Raw genomic sequence first — 21,589 nt, forward strand, 5'->3', positions numbered from 1 at the left:
GGGGGGGGGGGGGGGGGGGGGGGGTTGTTACGAAAAATAAAAAGGGATAAATAACTTATGAAAATCGGTAAACCGTATCGCTGGGCATTGATAAAGTAGAGGGTGAAGGTCTGAAGAGATTTTTATTATTTTTTGAGAAAAAAACATTTTCACCAGGGAATTCGAAACTTACGGTGCTTTCCACACCAGCCTTGGTAAAAAGGCCTGTCAGATATAATATCACTGGATATGTACATATATATAAAATATATAAGCACACACGGTGGGGCTATCTCAAAACCTCTATTCTCGTTGCTCTTTCATATGCAAAACCAACTCGGTATGCTCTCTATTGTGCGGCGCACGGTGGCGAGGGGCCGAGGGGGGCGGAATGAGGGCGAGGGAGGTGGAGGGGGGAGGGGGGCGGGTGGAGGGGATCAAGGCGCCTTCGNGTGGAGGGGATCAAGGCGCCTTCGGTCCAGTTCCACCACACCTCGTTTATTTTACCGCACCAACATTTGTTTTTCCGTTTTATTTATATTCATTTTTTGTCTATTTTTATTCGTGGCATTTGTTCTTTTTTTGTTGGTTAATTTTTCCTACGTATTCCGAGTTTTTTTTTCGGTGGAGGGGAGAGGGTCGGGGGGATCCGCCCCCTGGCGACTAAGGCATGGCTGCTCCTTTCAGTGGCGGTATGTAGATAAATGGATAAACTCGCTAATTAAAAGTTTTTCGGGGACTCTCTCGGCTCCTCGCTGGCGCTTCCGACGGCCATCCACTCCACTCGGGACGTTTACCTGGGGGAGGGGGGAGGGGCGCGGTGGTTGGAGAAAATGAATATTTTCGGAGATGAGAGTGAAAGCACACGATAGTGATGGGGATGAATCAACCTTTGCTTAGGGTATTTTACATTCTTGGAGGATCTGGCATGAAATTACAGGAAAAGGGCTTTATTGTAGTTCAGGAGAGGAAGTTTACTGTACTGTTTTCTGTATGACAATTTTTATGTGTCGTGTGAGATTTTTTAATGACAGGACTTTAGCAGTGAAGCGGGCATTCAGAAGTTATGGCACATTAATAGGGGGAGCGGGGCTGTAGTTTGCGACGCTTTGTGACGAAAGGGGGAAGTCGTTATGAAATTCCAGATGGATGTAGTAGTCCAAGAATATTAAGGCTTTGTTTTAAAAAAATAAGTGGTTAATAACCAAGGGCGAGCAGTTTTTGAAAATTTAATGGAAGGTTCACGGAGGGGAAATTTTTAGGAAAATTCTAGTGCTGTTAAGGATGTTTAGCCACATTATTCACCATTGTTTAGGTATTGCCTCATATGCCAGATTCATATTTGAGCCATACGTTAGTGATAATCGTAATCCTTCCATCGGGCATCCTAGAGAGAAATTAATTAATTTCTGAAAATCACTTCTTGTTCTATATTTACTAAAGATGAAAGAAACGTGAAGTTGTTTTATATCGAAATATCTCGAAACTGCCTGACCGCTAATCCTTAATTCTGATTGGTCAATATGTGACACGAAGTTATTCACAAAAAAAACACGCGGCATTTTCAAATTCTTCAGTGGTAAATTTTTTTTTCACGTATATATATCACATGTATATATATCATCGGTGAAATTAATAAATTCTGTCCTTTTATGGAGACCGATTATTTAAAAAAATTGAAGATAATTAATTGAAAATGAAAAATTTGTTATATATTCTTTTACTCTACTTGGCTATTTACTTCAATCATTAGTCGAAGTCTCTTTGATTCATTATCAATATTTATAAGGTATTCATGAGAAAATGAAATTCAATGAATTCCATTTCTTCATTTCAACAAATGAATAGATCAGCGCGCGCGGGAGCGCGCGCATAGATCTTGTAACATTACTATTACGGAGGAAACGTGACCGTGTGAACTTTGATTGAATTGTGTTACTCAAATTTAGGGATAAATTTCAATAGACTGAACAGGGGTTGATTTTTCCCCATCTTTTTTTTTTGTATAAGGAACGGGAAAATGCAGCGGACAGGGTAAAATTGACAGGGTCAACAGAGCGTTTTGTAAAAACAAGGAAACACACTTTTGTAGTGGTAGTTACCGGGGATTACACGTCACGCATATCACGATACAATTGGACAGAGAATGAATAAATAGACCCGTTTTAATGAAAAAAAAAAGGTAAAGTAGATTGAATGCGCAAGCACTGGCACAACCTTACACGTATGCGTGAATTGGGGCTTTGTATGGATTTTTTAGGGGGACAATAGTGGGAGGAGAGTAGGATGAGAAATATTGGATCTAGGCAATTGGGGAAAATTTGCATTGACGTCACAGTTGATCAGTATTAAAACGAATCACAACTACAAATATTGGGGAAAATTCGCCTCTTCATCACCGCATCTCTTACAATGTATACCATTTCCGCCTCACTCACAAACCCTGTATCAATCATTATCTACTGTTCAAAAAAAAAAAAAACACTCATATATCAACGTACTCAATTAATATTATATATATTATAAAAAAAAATGGTCAATCTTGTTATCAACTTCTCGTAAAGAATTCTGGCCAAATCGACTCATTTGGAGTGACTCTTTATCTCGAATCAAATCAGTGTAACCTCACACAAGCCTTTTTCACTAATTGAAATGTCAAAATCAGAAAGAACAATTGACAGGCAACTGTGGAATTATCATTTTGATAAGTGACCAGTAACCTGGTAAATTATAAATATAAAACCGACGTGAAGGTGTCACATGACCTTGAATACTGCACCCTGATGGGCCAAAATATGATGGAAAAAATCGCGATTTTTGCATCCGAATGGAAGCCTTGTTTACCCATCGGAATAATTCTAATTGTTGTGTCATATGCCATGTTGTTGTTGGACTGATATTATTCTATTAATTAGTATTTCTATTACTTCATCTCTTTTTCCTTGAATTCTTCCTCAACAATATTATTGATAACACCAACAATTATATTTTTTCGCATACGTATAAATTGTTATAGGCGTAATCGGCGGTATTCGTCCGGTTATTGCGAAAATTGAAAAAATAAAATGTAAAATTCCCAGCTTCATCGATAAAACGACCCGATATTGTAAAAATAATTGTTGCAAAACAACAATTCAATAATACTAATAATAATTTTGCAAAATAATTTTTGCAAAAATTATTTTTTCGATATTAGGTCGTACCAGATCGTATTTTTAATTCATGAATTAAAAAAATAGCAGAGATCAAAACGGGGGATTTGACATTCTTTCCAACGGTCATAAGTCTGGAATAAATTTATCAATTGAAATCAGTCTAGAGTCGTCCCAGAGGGCAACCACTGTCCTCTCCATTTCATCCAAAATTAAATCAGTCATTAACATTTCAAAAAAAGGTAAAAGTGTTCGTTTCGCCCCACACGCCATTTTCCTTGCATTCGATCAATGCTAGATTTCAGATAAAAATTGGTGCTCTTCAGAATAAATCAGTGTGTTGACATTACTCTGTTTTTTTTCTCACTGCAATATTAGCAAATTTTCAATTACTTCCGAATCTCCCTCAAAAAGAATTTCAACAAAAGCAATTGTCGAAGACTACTCGGCTATTTTCCCAGATATTATTTCCTCCACATCTAATTATTTCCGTATTCATTATCCTCCCAAAGCTAGAGAAAATACATGTCCAATATTTTCATTCTCCTTTCATTTGCAACAATAAACAAAATTGAAAACCCCAATTATTTAAAATCATTGCCGATTAATCGACTCTTCCTCATCAATCATGCCTCATGCGTTACTGTGCCGCTAGAATTTTACTTTATTTCCTCTCATTTTCAACTCTCAATCATGCATCAACGAATCAATTGTCTCATGCATCGCGAGAGTTTAGCCGAATGGTAATGACGACGTGAACATTAAAATAAAGAGATGGAAAAAAGGAGAATGAAAAATTGAAAAAATGAACCAATGGAAGAGATGAAGTGGGAGGGGAGTCCTCATTGTATGATTTACATATGCGGGAGGATAATACGCGATTAACAGTGGTAATGCAGAAAATATGATGGGATTTTACAGCATATAGAACTGGCTTTTTACTTCTCCATTTCTCTCTCAGTGGATAAAAAAATTTTAAACTTTCACGTATGTATGGCGCAGTGTCTTTTTTGAGGACGAAATGGCGCGGCGGGGAGGGGCGGGTAGGGGGTGGTGGACACAGTTGCGTTACACCCCACGTGGAATACTTAAAAAGGTTTTCATCGATGCCAGGGTTGGCAAAACGTGTCGCGGGGTTTTTTTTGGAAAAAAACTTTTTTAACAACTGCAACGCGAAATCTCTCTCTCTCGCTTGCATCTCGCCTGGAAAAACTTTAAACTCGCTAGTGGTATACGTGCACATGTCATGAGATTGTCACGTCGTGTATAGATATCGGGGTTGTAATATACGGGTCGTGGTCCACATTTTTTTTCATCAACTATTTTCAACAGTTTGTTCCTTCAATTTTCACTGGACTTGAATTTTGTTGCACTTGACGTGGAGATGAGAAGTAGTAAGTGGCGGCTGTGGTCAGACGGGGATATTTCGGTGAATGAAAAGGTTTTTGACTGCATCTTGTTTCTTCCGATTGAAATTTCCTCGTCTTTAAATGTAGAATTTTTAATTTAGATTTATTATTAAAGAAAATAAAGACCTGTTAACTGTTTGAAAATTCTCCAATGAAATTTCCGAGTGCCAGGGGTGGCAAAACGTGGCGCGGGGGTTTTTTGGAAAAAAACTTTTTTAACAACAGCAACGCGGTATCTCTCTCTCTCTCACTCTCGCTTGCGTCTCGTCTGGAAAACTTTAAACTCGCTAGTGGTATACGTGCACATGTCATGAGATTGTCACGTCGTGTATAGATATCGGGGTTGTAATATACGGGTCGTGGTCCACATTTTTTTTCATCAACTATTTTCAACAGTTTGTTCCTTCAATTTTCACGGGACTTGAATTTTGTTGCACTTGACGTGGAGATGAGAAGTAGTAAGTGGCGGCTGTGGTCAGACGGGGATATTTCGGTGAATGAAAAGGTTTTTGACTGCATCTTGTTTCTTCAGATTGAAATTTCCTCGTCTTTAAATGTAGAATTTTTAATTTAGATTTATTATTAAAGAAAATAAAGACCTGTTAACTGTTTGAAAATTCTCCAATGAAATTTCCGAGTGCCAGGGGTGGCAAAACGTGGCGCGGGGGTTTTTTGGAAAAAAACTTTTTTAACAACTGCAACGCGAAATCTCTCTCTTGCCTGCATCTCGCCTGGAAAAACTTTAAACTCTCTAGTGGTATACGTGCACATGTCATGAGATTGTGACGTCATGTATAGATATCGGGGTTGTAATATACGGGTCGTGGTCTACATTTTTTTTCAGCAACTATTTTGAACAGTTTGTTCCTTCAATTTTCACTGGACTTGAATTTTGTTGCACTTGACGTGGAGATGAGAAGTAGTAAGTGGCGGCTGTGGTCAGACGGGGATATTTCGGTGAATGAAAAGGATTTGGTTGTATCTTGTTAACGATTAATGGAATTTCCGTCTTCCTACCGCTAAAAAAAAGAGACTTCACTTGAACTTTCAGAGGAACTGGAAGTTCTATTGACTTTTTCCGCTTAAATCGAATGCAAGGGCTTTTTCCGGAAAATTCTGCCAAAATTTTTAAACTGTAGTCAGACTTGAGGATTTCCAAGTGCCTTTTACTGTTTTATACGGACCACTGGACAATTTTTATTGAAAATTATGAGTAAAATGTAGTAATGAAACATTCATCAATTCTCGTGAAAATCACGATGTTTGTGTGGATTTTTCTTTTTGTTACATTTTTTTCAATGTTTATGGACTGGTGGCGTTTCTCGTTGGTATTCACAGAAATTCTACAATTTAGAGATGAAATTTTAGCAGAAATTCCTCTTCGGGCAAAGGAAAATTGAAGAAAATCGGCAGATAATCAAATAGTCAAGTTTCTCTTTTTCAAACTATTCCATATCATAAATAAATAATGGAACTAACCTCCATTTTTTCTCCATTAGCTCGATTTCTGCTAAAATTCTAAATATATAAAAATCCGTTGTGACAACAAAAAATAATTTTCAGAATGCCAAATTGATGACTGACATGAAAATCTCACGATACAGCGCAAAAACCCCAAAACTTAAATTTGGCGGACAACAAATCTTCCACTCGGAATCAAAAAATGGTCAAATCTTCTCACAACAACATTGTCATTTCTATAACGATCCCATCTCCACGCAAGTGCCTATTCATCCCATGAAACTCCCACTGAAAACCAACCAAAAAATATAAAAATAAAATGCGTGCGTACGAATGAATGCACAGGCATTGCAGGCAGCCATCATCGCGTGAGCTATATCATATAATAAATGTTATATTCCTCAAAGAATCCAACTGCTGCATATTCAGACACGTGCGACGTGCGTCCCATTCATATACGAATGACGCTGATTAATCATCATCCATATATCAATCATATTCCCACAATTAATCCTCTCCAGTTAAAACTCATCAACTCCATGATTATCTCATCCTCAAAAGGTGCATTAATGCAGTGCTGTTGTTATGATATAATAGGCAGGTGCAATAAATACTGGTGCAGTTTATGATCAGGGCGTCCATACTGCTGGTGCGGCAGGCACTTGTACTTCAAATGATCATTTAATTAATCATTTAATAAATTCTTTTAAATTTGCATTTCTCATTTTGTTTTTTTAGTTTGCATCGTCTCACGTGAATGGATAGTTACCCGGGCCTTGGCGCCATTGTGATCTGCACTCGCGTACGAGGAAGGACTCACCCGGTATCCACCTAGATTGTTCACCACGCATGTGAATGTTGCGTCCCGACCCTGTGGGATCGTAACGTTCTCCAGAGGATACAGGAAGTCTGGCTCCAAGCCCCTCACTGAAACCAAAATCCAATAAACATATATGTCGTATGGGTTGTATTCAAATTTTCACCACTCAGGATGTACGCAACGGAAAATCCTCGAATGCATTGCGATTCAACTGTTTGGATTTGGAACATTTGGAAATTCAGGTATCGAGGGCTGTCGGAGGGGATGTTCACGCCGTTTGTTACGGCAATGGTATCAGGCTTATTAGAATATGCGACAAGGCGCAGCAACAATGTTACCGGGTTTACGAGCGAATTTACCGGGAGACGGGGTAGTTTATTGGCTACTTAATGCGGGCGCACGTTTCGTCGTGGAGAACCTATGAATCAGAAGTGTCTGCGGAATATTTTAGACTTCAAGGGCTGAAGATGCTGTTATGGGAGAGGGGAAAATTACCGAGTTCAAGCGGGGGTTACGATACATTTGCTGGATTTCTCTTGTTTCTGTGGGTTTATTCGATTGGAAGGGGGAGGGGGGGGAGGGTTGCAGGGACACGGAGAAAAAAGCTGAATTAAAATTAGCTGGATTATTTTCCCCGTCATCTTTAGGACCAATGGAATTGCGGGAGTCGACGCTCCGTGGTCCAGTCAGAAGAGAATTATAACGAGATTTTGATAATTATACTGGTAATTAATATAATAATTAATATATTATTTGGTGCTTGAAACAACCAAACGTCAGAACTTTCCGCCCGAAATCTCCACTTGAATTCTCCTTTCACCCAAAATGTTCTCGTCCCAAAAAAATCTCAGTACATCCGAGGAAAGCTTCCATCAAATAAAAAATAAATGAACCCCCAAAACCAATAATCTCCCTCGTCACAAATTCATCTTAATCCAAATTATTTGACGTGTTTTATGCTTGCAAAGTGTCCACTGGGAGCAATATCGTCCGCTCGGTGGGAGGTTTGCTGTCTTCCTCGGCGCATCGAATTAGCGGTGAGTGCGACGGATGTTCATTAAAATTGCCCGTACGTCCGTTTCCTTTTCCTGGAACGTACACCGCTGGGGGAAAGGGAGAGACTGAAGTGGTGGGCTCGGAGGAGGGGGAAGAAGGGAGAAGTGAAGGCCCGCCGGGGAATCAGATCCGACAGCCAGAATTTCCACGAAAAACAAACTCTCCGCACGATCCCCTGCGGTGGCCGGACGCCTGGACGTTCAGACTCATTCAGACAATGGAATGAGATAGAGGAACACTGGGTTTATGTAACTCCAGAGGTACATAGTATATCGTGGCCACATGTTATATGATAGAAGGGGCAATGGGTAAATAGTGAAGATAAAAACCGAGAGGAATGCGACGAGGGTCGGGATCACTGTGCGTTGAGTACGTGCGTGTGCACGTATTCAACGCATGAAATTCCTCCCTCGGTATTTATTTTTTTTGTTCTCTTGACGAGCGGCGCCGGGGGAAGCGTCCAAACACGATATGTAACACGTAGTGCCCTCGTGAACTCGTTGATTGGGAGAAACCCACTTTTTCCTCCCCTTCATCTTTTCTTACACTCGATTTTTTTCCCGGTTTTTTTGCTCCACCATAAGTCCCTCAGGGGCTCTTCCTCGCCTCATCATCATCGTTCTCCCTCAATTACATTTCCCATCTTTGCGCTTTCTCATATTGCCCGAGTTCTTGGGATGCTGGCGTAATCGTCGAGAACTTTGTGTACGTGATTACATAATTTACGCATGGAGAGAAAAAAGTTTCTTGACTGTAGCTTTGGGGAATTGTTATTTAATTGTGTCTTCGTAATGGTGCATTGCTCGTTGGGTGGGATTATTCTCGAATATTTCATTCGATCTGTTGTGGCAGTTTTTGAGAGAGAAAATTGTTCAACTTCGGGGCTCTCTACGGAGAGAATTTTTTTTGAAACGTTGGAGTGGGAGTACTGGAAAAAATCACAATCGATCGAGAATTCAGTGAAAAATTCATTTGAATGAGAAAAATTGATGGGCTACCTGATGAAATTTCCAGTGCTAACACTGGAATTTTTCCTTGGTCGTCACTTTGCGCTTTTTTCCCGTGCTAGCACTAGAATTTTTCTAGAAAATTTCTCTTCGTGTAATTGAAATCATGATAAACTTTGAGTTTTTAGACTTTTTGGATTTTTTTTTGACCAAACCATTAAGATTTGACAAACCATTAAGATCACTCAGAGTCATTTACGAGTAATATAATTTTCTGAAAGTTTTGTATATTGACTACGGGGCTACGCCCCCTGTTCATTCCGCTCGTCAACCACATGACCCTCGTGACCTTTAATTAATTTAGAGTACCAAATTTTCCAAGAATTTCCTTTTTTTCTCTTAGAAGGCGAAAAATGAAAAAATTAATGATAAAAATCGTTTTTTTTCATTCGCGATTGTTTAGTCAATTCGTTGTTTAGCGACCAATGTTGATATATAAATTTTAAATTCACATGTAATTCAGTAGCAAAGTGGTAAAACGGTTCGAGTCGACTCATCTCCCAGTTGAGTTTTTGAGGAATATTTCCGAATCTAAGGGAGATATCGAAATGTTCGTAATCACATTCGTTGTAGCTCTCAATCGGCTCTACAAAAAAGGTTATAAAAAAAATTTTGCTATCTCCCTTAGTTTCCGAGTTAATAATGGAAAACTGGTCATTCGTCAAAATTGATTACCGTTTTACCACTTCGCAACAGAATTTTTTCTATGCTGCTGATAATATTGAAAATTAACAACTTCAGCTGATTAGAATGTTAGTTAGTACCCCATGTCCAGTAAATTTTCCCGGGTTAAGGGCGAAAAATGTGGCTCGCACCTTTTTCTCGATATACAGTGAAAAAGTACTGAAAATCGAGTTCGCTCCACGATTACTTGACTTGCTCCATAATTTTTCTCTCCCATTTTTCTCCGTGTACTTGAATTGCGAGTTACTCCTCACCGGGACTGGGTACAACCCCTGAAGCGCCTTTGGAAGCCATCAAAATCCTTTGGCGATGGACAAAATTTAATCATCCACGACATTTTGGTAAATCCGTTGACGAGTCATCATTTCAGTGGATACGGCCGAGTGGAGGCTAAAATGTCTCAAGGTGTCTCCGTAGCAGGCGTATCCACCACTTGGCAATACCCAATGGGATCTAGTGCATTCGTCCATGACACACTTGCCGATGCCCCCACCCCCTCCCACCCCCAACCCCGCTCTTTGGTGCTGCTATTGCTGTATTTCCACGTGGTCTACCTCCTCTCTCACTCCATCTCTAATTTGACGTGAAACACGCGACTCCCCAGTCGTATCGCCCAACAGAGTTGAACGTACATCCACCAAGTGCGCGATAAACGAGGACACGATGAGGATGAGGGAGTGGAGAGACTGTTACTCACGGGTTATCCTTTACTGTGCAATACGTACATCTCATACCTTCTGTTTGTCGTCTTGGGAATTTCTTCGAACGTTTCACCCCGTAATACAGACGTATATCCTGACAAGAAAAAATAACGGCAGTGCGAGGGACAGGGCGAGGGGGGGGGGAGTAACAAGAGAGAAAATCATAAAAAATAAAGCGATGATATTTGAAGTAATAAAATGGAGAAAATTGTGGGCGTAAAAGGTACCATTGTTCGATATGAATTTCACAACTTGGTTTGCAATAGGTTGAATCAATTGTATTCAGTAAACATTTTATGGGGGTAATTAAATGTAAATATTGCTAAAGTCGAAATTACGGAAGTGTTTTTTTTTTTTTTTTTTTTTTTTTTTTTTTTTTTTTTTTTTTTTTTTTTTTTTTTTTTTTTTTTTTTTTTTTTTTTTTTTTTTTTTTTTTTTTTTTTTTTTTTTTTTTTTTTTTTTTTTTTTTTTTTTTTTTTTTTTTTTTTTTTTTTTTTTTTTTTTTTTTTTTTTTNTCTCTTTAAATTCTAATTCACTTAGAGTTTTTTTTTTTTTCAGGGAAATTACAGAAATTACGGAAAACTCGGATTAGTTTGCTAGATTTCATTCAAGTTTTCGTGTAATTTTGATAATTAAAAAAATTCAATTTGGTTGTCTGTTTGCTCTTACGATGTGAACAAATTGAAAAAAATCATGAATATTCAGCGTCAGTCAAATTACATTTTGCACAGAATTATTATTTTTTCAAACATTCGTTGCTTATAAATCAATAATTTGAGTTATTTAAACTTTCGGAAACCGTATTTTCTTGGGCGTGAAAACCGTTTCCGGTGAAATTCTGAATATGAATAAATTTGCTAGGATTCCGAACAAATGATTTGTATGATGGAAAATTGAGTGTTTATAAATTATTTATAGAAGAGGCGAGTTTTCAAAAATTGCAATTTTTTAATGATTGCATCAATCTTCCTCAGAAAGTAAACTTTCTAATTTTTTTTTTAATATTGCCTGAATTTTGAATCCGAATGGGAAAAATTTTTTTGTTCAGCGATTGCTTTTCTGCAGGAAAACAATAGAAACCCCTCCGCCTCACCTCCTACATTTCCTCCTCGCCCGATCCTCTAACATGGGAAAACAATTCTTGTGTTAAAAATAATTCATTTCTTTTGAAATTTCACGCATCATGTTATTCTAAAACCGCTATAATTATTATCTACTCCAATTATTCAAGTATTGTCTACTCTAATTGAGAAAGTCTTTCGTTTTTATTTTTGCGGTTATCCCGTCAATGCTAATTAACAAAAAACGACGCGCTGCGGCGTTTCCCTCAAATGGCGCCCAATCTAAAGGTTCAATCTGAAAATAAAATGGTAGATGAGACCTGTCAAAAATATGTATCGACTTTGCGATGATTACCAAAAAACAAGAAAACCGAGAAAAAAGCCTAGAGGTGGGTAAAAAGCCAGTGTGGCCCGTGGCAATATAAAGTAACGCGAAACAGTCGTGCATTATTCACAGCATGAATTATTGATGAGTTGGGTGTAAAATATGAACGACGCTGGGAAAGTCGTTATCAACGAGTAGCAGCAGGTCTACGTTCTAACGTAGTCCTGCGGTTTTGGCTTGTATATAGATGATGTAAAAATATAGATGATACATCGATACAGCGAGTGAGAAAATCAGATGAATGACAATGCTTCGGGTGTATGCGGCGGGGATCTACCCGATGGGGATCATAAAAATATTGAATCCCGTGGTAATTTGCCGTGATGTTAATGCGGTAAGAGGATTTGGCAAACATGAGCTCGGACAATTTGTAACCGCCGTCGTCCACTTGTACTTCCAGTAAATTAATTCGAATGACAAGTCCAGCTGTATCGGCGAATAAACATCAGGTACAGAAGTTGGGCAACGAGGATCTCTCACTCTCTCTCCCTTTCTCTCGCTCGTTTCAACCAGTCAACCCCCACCGCTCGCCCGATGAACGTTGACTCGCGCAAATGTCAGCCGGTCTGCTGGTGACACTGTGTGCCACCACATATATAGTCGCAGAATCAAATCAAGCCCAGTCAAATCCACCAAACCCGAGTACCATTTACTGGGGGCAAATTATTTCACTGGCATGCCTCGGAAGATAAGTCATGATATCCTCGGTTCATTGTTTTCAATGTACACGGAGAGAAAGTTTTGATAAAAATTATCCTACCGTTCTATAAAAGCATCATGAGTCGTCGTTTCCTTATTTCTATCCCGAAATTTAGTAAAAATTAATATATGATGATCAAATTTTATTCTACGCTTGAGAATTTTATCCTGACGCATAAAAAATTTTACCCTTCCAGTCCAATAATTTTTATGTAGATAACAACGAAAATTCTAGAACGATTGGTAAATTGTACCCTAACGGTACAGTAATTTTTACTCTGCCGGCACAGTAATTTTTATTTTTATCAGAATACAATTTCTCTAACGTAGAATATAATTTGATCATCATATAGGGGAGCATGGGGCAAAATGAAACACGGGGCAAAATGAAACAGTGGGAAAATCTCGTCATCTAAAGGAGATAGGAGATTTTTGAAGAGGACCTTTTTTGTAGCTTGTAAAATTCTCTACAAATAAGGTTTCCATGAAAATCGTCCTATCTCCCTTAGATCACAAGATTTTCTTGCTGTTTCATTTTGCCCCGTGTTTCATTTTGCCCCACCGTCCCCTATTAATTTTTATCAAATTTCGGGATAGAAATGAGGAAACGATGACTCATGATACACTTTTATAGAACGGTAGGATAATTTTTATCAAAAATTTCTCTCCGTGTACACGGAGATTCTAAAAACCGAATTTCGTCAAAAATTCAAAAATCCAAATAATTGCCGTTTTGTGAGTAATAAAATTGAAAATAATTTTTCGAAGCCTTTTAAATGTTGATACCAACATAAAACATAAAAATTTCAACAAAATTGAAATTTTGGAGGTTGAAAAGCATCCCAATAATTCTCGAAATCATCCATAACAATCGCAATCTATAGATTTTTTCCTACAAAATATCTTCTGTCGAACATTTCTATTTACAAAAATGCGTAAGAAAGCCCATTCTATCCGGTAATAATATTCACTTTTTCCAATAAAGTAATCAATTGGAAGTACTGAAATTAAGTCCTAAAAGAACTTGAGAGAAGTTGAAAAATTACTTCTCACCAGTACCTTTGGTACTTGTGAAAAGTACTGAAAGTACTGGCAGTAAGTAGTGATACTACTTCCTCCCAGTACCATTTCTACTCGATCGGCAGATGTGGTACTTCATCCAAGGACACAAAATGTACTTGGGACGAGTATTTTTAGAACTTTTCAAGAGTACCGGTTTGTACTGGTGAGAAGTAATTTTTTTTTTGGGTATAATAATTGTTCTCATGAGACATTTGTATGTCCTTCGGGTGAATACATTCGTTCTACAGAGAATTATACGAGGCTCCGGCTTTAGGAAGTGAATGTTATTGAGGAGTGTATATCTTTGTTCAATGAACACTTATATTTTTTATGGAGTTTCTTCCTGAAAACTGTGGTATTGGAAAAACTAAATAATTTCGAGGGGAGAATTTTTTTGGGAAACGAAGATTTTTTCGTCGTCAATGTATTATCTTGAAGGTACTAGCGGGTTACGCCCTCTGCTCGCGAACCCCTAGATGACCCTCATTTTGAATCTTAATCTGACTCTGACACGGATTTTTCCTACTATAATGATCAAAGCAATTCTAAATTCTAGGCATTTAATCACTGAAATTTAGAGTCTAAAGTTCTGAAGTTTAGGATTGTCACCGGAATTTAGTGACAAAATTACTGGCTTTTAGAACTTCGCACTCGTTGAATTTCAGAATACAGCAGATCCTGAAAATTAAAACTTTCTTTTCTCGGTGAATATTCATCGTTCAATAAGGGAGACCGAGTTTATCAAAGTGTTCTCAAGCAGCTCAATTAGAACATTTGATAACTGAAAATCTCCGGATGAAGGATATCAAAGTAGCTCTCACACTTCCTCGTGAATTCTGAGATTTCAGATGATTTAGTTTGTAAATTGAATCGTGTGAGGAGAATTTGAAAATTTTCATGGCTATCCAGCATCGTTCGAATCACATTTTGCAAAAGTCACATTTTGCAGTCACAAGTCCTCCATTATTTATGAACATTTTCTTTAATTATTGTTTCTGAGCAACATGAAGAATTTATTTAGTCAATTTTATTTTTATTTTCAACTGAGTTGACTACTCGATAGCTTAAACATTCTTAAAATTTCTCAATCGTTGAATTTTGGAATGTGGCAGATCCGGGAGACCGGGGGGAAATGAGACGCGTGTATTTCTCTGTTCCATTTTACCCCGGTCTTCCTTATGTATCCGTAAATGAGAGATACATACCTATGGGTATTATGAGAATGATGAAAATGATGAACAGGGCAAGAATGCATCGTCGGAGCATTGTATGGTACGCGATGTTGTCGCGACTGTCGCATCCGGCATGTGATAGTGACCCAAGGTGGACTGCTTGGAGAGCCAAAATGCTGAAGCTGATGCCTCCCTGCACACTCGATTTACTCGATGACCCCTGTCATCCACCGACACGCTCGTCCCTTTGTTCGCCTGGTTACGTGGCGTTGCATACCTGAACAAAATTCAATGTGATAAAATTACTAGTAAATACAATCATCATAATAATAGTCAGAGTACTTAATGATGGGTAAATTAATGAGGGATGTTCCCATGTTAAACCATTGGCGAAAAATTTCGATCAGCATTCTACTTCGCCCAGCCTATGCTAGACTTAGGAATATTTCAAGTTTATCTTAGCCTGTAGAATATATTTCTTAAGATTTTTCTCCATCTTGACTCTTAAAAATAAATAAATAAATGAATATGTATAAATATCTATTTATATGTATTTGTTAAATGAACACTTATGACTTATTTTAGAAATTAGATTTATAATTGTTTAAATAAATGAATAATAATAATGATTACTCACTTTCTTTAGAAAATATCGTGAGCAAGGAATTTTTATTCATGGGTTTAATGAGAAGGTTCAATTTTCAAATATTAACTCCTTTCTTAATTAATAAATAGATAAATTGGTGAAATTCTCTAGTAAAGTAGAGCCTTCTCTTTATTAAGAAGCAGGTGAAACATTTTCGGTCAGCAATCTATTTCCCCAAATTTATGCTAGACTTAGGAATATTTCAAGTTAATCTTAAGTTGAGATATTTCTTCCTTGAGATCTTTTCCATTTTATATCTTACAAAATATATATAATGGAATAAATCCATATATTTTTACATAGTAAAAAATAATAAATACTTATTACTCATATTAAAAATTATATTTTTTATTATTTCAATAAAGAAATGGCCATTATTATTGTTAAGAAACAATAATAATGATAATAATGCAAGACACTTTTTGATCGTGATCAATGAATTTTCATTAATTCATTTTTTTTCTTGCATCTAAACCCAATAAGAGCGAATATCAACTTCTTTTTTAACGAACAGGTAGATTGATTCATGAATATATAATATACATGAATACATGTTCCCGAACAGTCTAAAAAAAATCACAGAATTCCCCTCGAACAGGGAAAAAAATTTATTTGTGGAGAATGGATAAACATCCTTAATAATCACCGATAATTATCAAATAGTACGAATCCATTGAAATACAAGTGGAAGCGCTCCGCGCTTGGTCAGACGTGGCTGCATACTCCAACCAACAGAGCAAAAACGTCGGGGGGGTTACCCAGCAATTTGCATCCCGGGGTTATACGTTATCTTGCCTGATGCTCCAATCCATCCTGTCTCTCCCCTCTGCCCCTCCCACTCTATCCCCTCCGCCTACCGCTGTTTCCTTCCGGCGATATCCCGGGTGCAATCGTCCAAGCAAAAAGACAAACGATCTAAGGAAAATAGGAAAATGCCCAGGACATTCTTCTCCAAATTGTTCGCTGAAAATACTGTCTTGTCTTGGATAAAATTGAGAATGCGGATGCTCTCAATTTCAAAGATGAAAGTGATGGAATATTGAAATCAAGAAATGTGGAGAATTTAATGAGTGTAGGCGCGTGAGAATGATTTTTTAGTGTTAAAAACTCATAGGGAGGGGAAAATTTCTAATTTAGGGGAGCGTAGGACAAAGTGGAGACTTTACACTTTTTTAAAATTATTTATAACTCAGAAACAAATGTATCAATATTGCTCAGTTTAAGTTCATCACAAAGGGAAAGAATTGTTCTTTGCATTGAAAAAAAAGATTGAATTTCATCAACATTTGAACCCATCACTAATATTTAAAACAACATCAAAAGTGTCCATTTTACCCCACCCTTCCCTCCAGAATAAAGTTACTAATTTTGAAAAATTCATAAACCTTGAAAAATGACTCCTTTGAATGAAAAAAGTTTTTTTAAATTAAATAAATAAGTCTATTTAAGGGGAGACCACTATGAGTTTTAAAAGTCGCAGGCTATTGAAATGAGATTTCTCATACACCCAAGATCGATTGTATATGTCTAAAAACGAGTAATGACTGCAATAAAATTAATTGTTTGTTGTTCGTTTGCCCCGCAGTCGCTCAAAATTTTTGAAAAAATGTGTTCAATAACAAATACGAATTAGTTTTTTGAAATTCACCTCCGCACGACTAATTTCGTTACTTTTTGAATAAAAAAATTCCACCATTCATGTTGAGTAGCCCCAAAAATGTTTCTGAAAGAATCGAGAACACGAACAGCACAAAACTTTATGTAAAACAACAACAAAAAATGTTTTCAACAGAGCAAACGGACAATAAGCAAATAATTTGTTTACACTAATTATTCGATTTAGATACATATAATCGATTTTCAGTGCACGACAAATTTCACTTCAACAGCACGACTTTTAAAACTTATAGTACTCTCCCCTTAAATAAATAAAAACCCGAAGGAGATTGATTCGAATTAAAATGCAGAAAGCGTTCTCGTTGATCCTCAAGCCGAGCGTCACGTACACATAACCACGTAATGCATAAGCCCGGGAATATGAAGGCTTTGAAGCTACAGCAGTGAAACATAAAGAGATACAGTACATGGAATTCCAGGGTAGAGTGTACCCATCACAGAATACGTATTTCCGCTGGATTCCATGGGATAGGATACACGATGATAACACGTTTATACACGCGGTAATTATACGCTGGTCATCAATGGCCAAAACCCCTCAGAGTGCAACACATAACCAGTCCAACACTCGGGGTTGTTCCTGATGGCTGATATCTGTATATACATATACAAACGCCTGCTCATCCTCTGTTTGTCCCCTCATCGTCCCCTGCACTTTCGTTGTTCCTCGTGTGAACGTTTACCGTCAAGCGTGATTAATAACCCAGGGCCATTTAAACGTCGCTCTCACGCGGGAGAGCGAGAGCGAGAGAGAGAGAATGAGCGAGGGCGAGAGGGGTGGGGGAAAGAGAGAGGCTGGAAACCATTCTGGTTGACGTTGGTATAGTGAATGATCCCTTAGCAGAGCAATTGAAATTTTTTTTTCATTCTCTAATTGCAGTGAATAATTTATTTCAACTACCTCCTTCGGATAATGGATTTTCCCGACGTCTGTATCCCACTTTAGATTGAAAAAATGTGTAAAAAAGTTCTTTTATTTCGCGAAAATTGAACTTTTAATTGAAAATAAAAAGCTGGGAAATATATACATCTAGTTGTGAACGAGGAATACTCATTAAATTTTCGCATTTTTATGGTCAAGTTTGGGTATAATTTAATAATTACGTGGGGTAGAAATTGATTAAAATAATGAATTATTGAAGTCTCTTGAATAATTTGGAGATCTCGGCGAATGGTTCAATTACTTTCGTTGGATAATGGATTTTTCTGACTTCAATGTTTATTTTAATACAAAATATATCGAAAAGATTCTTCATTTGGTGAAAATTAAAGTTATAATTACAAATATAATCCTATGAAATTTATTCGTCTCATTGTAAATCATAAATTTTCATTGAGTTTTCTCGTTTTTATAATTCATTTTGCATATAACTTAATAATTAGGTGGGGTCGAATTTATTGGGAATAAATAATTGTTTAATTTTTTGCAATAATTTGAAGATGTTGAATGTTTTAATTAATTGTAATTGATTTAGTTAATCTTAATTCAGTTATAATTCGTAAAATTAAAAAGTTTTAATTAATTTAATGAATTCCCTGACTTCTATACTCCACTTTAACACAAAATAATTCGATAATTGCTTGTTATTTCTGAATCCTATCGATTAATTCAAGAATCTCTTTGAAGATTTTAACGACCTCTATTGGATCATGGATTTTCTCGATATTTATATCACTTTCTACTAAAAATACATGAAACAGTTCTTGAATTTCGCGAAAAATAAACTCTTTATTTATAAGTAACGAATGTTAGAATAATAATAAAATAATCATTCGGAGAAGTAAATTATTTTCAATGGCTTAAATCTCAGAATGTTTGAGTTGTACTATATTGAGAGCAAAAATTACTTTTGCCACGGAATCATTTTCTTGAGAGGTACATAAAAAAGTTTTAGAATTTTACGAAAATTAAGCTCTGAATGAAAATAAAGGCTTGAAGATATCCAAGTATTATGGCTATTTTTTCTCCAGTGAAATGATTTTATCCTTTTGTAGTCGAACATAAGAGTTTTCATTTTTTTCAATGATTTTATTATTTAAATTTGGCAGGTCCGTATTTTCAAAAACAAAATTTTGGAAAATGACGAGTATTTTCTGTGGATAATTTATGGACAACTAATTTTCCATCATACAAATCATTTGTTCGGAATCGTAACAAATTTATTAATATTCAGAGTTCTACCAGAAATCGATTGCATGCCTAAGGAATAAGGCTTCCCAAAGTTTAACCAATTTCAATTATTTTTAAAAATAACGAATATTAAAAAAAAAATTCTGCGCAAAATGCGATTTGAATGATGCCGGATATCCATGATTTTTTGCAAACGTTTCTCGCGCAACTTAACTGACAAATTTGATGATTGAATTCTTAAGAAAGATATCCATATACTTGTCGCCGAGAAACACTCACTAAATTTTCTTATTTCTACCACTGACTTTGAAAATAACTTGACAATTACGTAAGGTGGAATTTAATATTAATAATAAATTAAAAAACTGTCACAATGGCTTTTCCAACGTCGACGTCCCCCTTCATCAAATGATATAAAAGAGGTCTTCAATTTCACGTAAATCGAACTTGAAATCGAGGAACATATTCATCCACTGGTAACCGAAAAACATTCATTAAATTTCTTCATTTTTATAATTGAGTTCGAAAATGGCTCAACAATTACGTGAGGTAGAACCCAATCAAACAAATAAAACATCCAATTCTCAACAAATTCGCGGTTAATTAATTTTGATATGCACAAAGGATCATTAATTACCCAACAATAATAATTCAGCAATTCAATATGTGCTCTATTCACCACGAATACCCCCCCCCCCATTGTTTTACATTTCAAAAAATGTTCCATCAATTTTTTCCCAGACGAATATATTCCGCATTCCATGAATCTCTATACCTCCCTGTGCAAATAAGAGATTCACAAAGAGAAATTCAAATTCAATCAAACTAATAAAACATCGAATGCTCCAATAATTTGAGGTGCATTGAATTTGACTTGCACGAAAGTCAAGGTTTATTTTTGGGAGCATTCATGAACCCAAAAAATCAGTCCCTCAATTTTTTTTCAACGAAAGTACTCCAAATTCCATGAATTTCTACCTCACTATATAGAAAAGAAATTTGCAGAGAATTAATAAAACATGGAATTCTCTCATAATTCAATTCGAAACGTACAAAGGATCATGAATTACCCGGAATGACTGATTCACCAATTCAACATGAGCTTTATTTCCCCATTGTTTGCAATTTCAGAAAATATTCCATCAATTTTTTTCCTGTACGAATATACTCTGAATTCCATAAATTTCCAGCTCACTGAGCAGATAAGAGATTTGCAAAGAGAAGAAGGAAATCAAGAGTCGTATCGTGCTGATCACACAGGGATGAAATTGAATGAATCTAATGAAACATCGAATTCTCTAATAATTCAAGGCCTATTCAATTCGACATGCACAAAGGATCTATAAGTACTCAAAATCATTAATCCACCAATTTAACATGTGCTTTATTTACCGTGAATATACGTCCCCTATTGTTCTACATTTCAGAAAATAGTCCATCAATTTTTTCCTGTTCGAATATGAATTTCTAGCTCACTGAGCAGATAAAAGATTTTCAAAGAGAAGAAAGAAGTCAAGGATCATGTTTTATCGAGCATAGAAATGAAATTAAATCAATTTAATTAAACATCAAATTTTCCAATAATTCACGGCCAATTCAATTCGACTGCATCAATTTCCAATCTCATAGAAATATTTAGCGCCAGATTACATTGAATTTTCAGTGAACTCTGAAATTTCATGAAATTAAATTTACCCTGAAATTTTAGTGATAATTAAATTCGATAACAACTTCCAAAAAGTGTACCGGAAATTTCAGACAAAAATTTTCAACAGTGCACTGCAGATTAATCCGTAAATTAAAAAAATCAATTCAACCCGCCCAGAGGATCACTAATTACCCAAAAGTACGAATTCACCAATTCAACATGTGCTCCATTCCCCGCGAATACACGTCCCCCATTGTTTCGCATTTCAAAAAATATTCCATCAATTTTTTCCTACCCGAATATGTTCCGAATTCCATGAATTTCTACCTCGCTGAGCAGATAAGAGATTTGCAAAGAGAAGAAAGAAGTCAAGGGTCGTGTCGTATCGGTTATAGGGATAGTACCTCATGGTTCTTTTGGAGTCTCCGACGTTGTCATTGGCAGTCGTGTTGGCCACGAAGGATCCCCCCTCCCCCTCCCCCCGCTCCTGCCTCTTCTTCGGGAACTGAGTGAGGGGGAGAGAAAAAAGAGTCCGGATTCCAAGAGAGGCGTACCAACGTTGACGGAACGACACCGTAGAGACCTGTCGATATCGCGTTTCTGCGCGGGATGCAGAGCACAAGGGATAAGGGGGTGGGGAGAAGACACGAAAGGAGACGGAACGCCTAGAATTTTTTTTCTCCTTCTTCACCCACTCCATTAACATCTCATTATGAACACTTCGCTGCTTCGCCTTGCCGTCTTTTCTCGTCGTCTTTGGCATCACGGAAACCCCTCCCCAACCAGTTCTCTCTCTCTCTCTCTCTCTCTCTCTCTCTCTCTCTCTCTCTCTCTCTCTC

At 36.9% G+C, this 21,589-nt stretch overlaps 1 protein-coding gene across 1 annotated transcript in view; it reads right to left on the reverse strand.

The window, feature by feature from the left end:
• The window catches only part of LOC107037275 (lachesin), a 29,807-nt gene extending 15,065 nt beyond the window's left edge, over nucleotides 1-14,742 (reverse strand). Inside the window, exons 1-2 of the mRNA XM_015255744.2 lie at nucleotides 14,682-14,742; nucleotides 6,771-6,928 (exon numbers count right to left, since the gene is read on the reverse strand). Coding sequence (XP_015111230.1) covers nucleotides 6,771-6,928; nucleotides 14,682-14,742 — 219 coding nt within the window. The remainder of the gene's footprint in view (nucleotides 1-6,770; nucleotides 6,929-14,681) is intronic.
• Nucleotides 14,743-21,589: the final 6,847 nt, after the last annotated feature.

The sequence above is a fragment of the Diachasma alloeum genome, unplaced genomic scaffold, assembly GCF_001412515.2.
Source record: "Diachasma alloeum isolate Michigan unplaced genomic scaffold, Dall2.0 Dall_scaffold_00216, whole genome shotgun sequence".
Lineage (NCBI taxonomy): Eukaryota > Metazoa > Arthropoda > Insecta > Hymenoptera > Braconidae > Diachasma > Diachasma alloeum.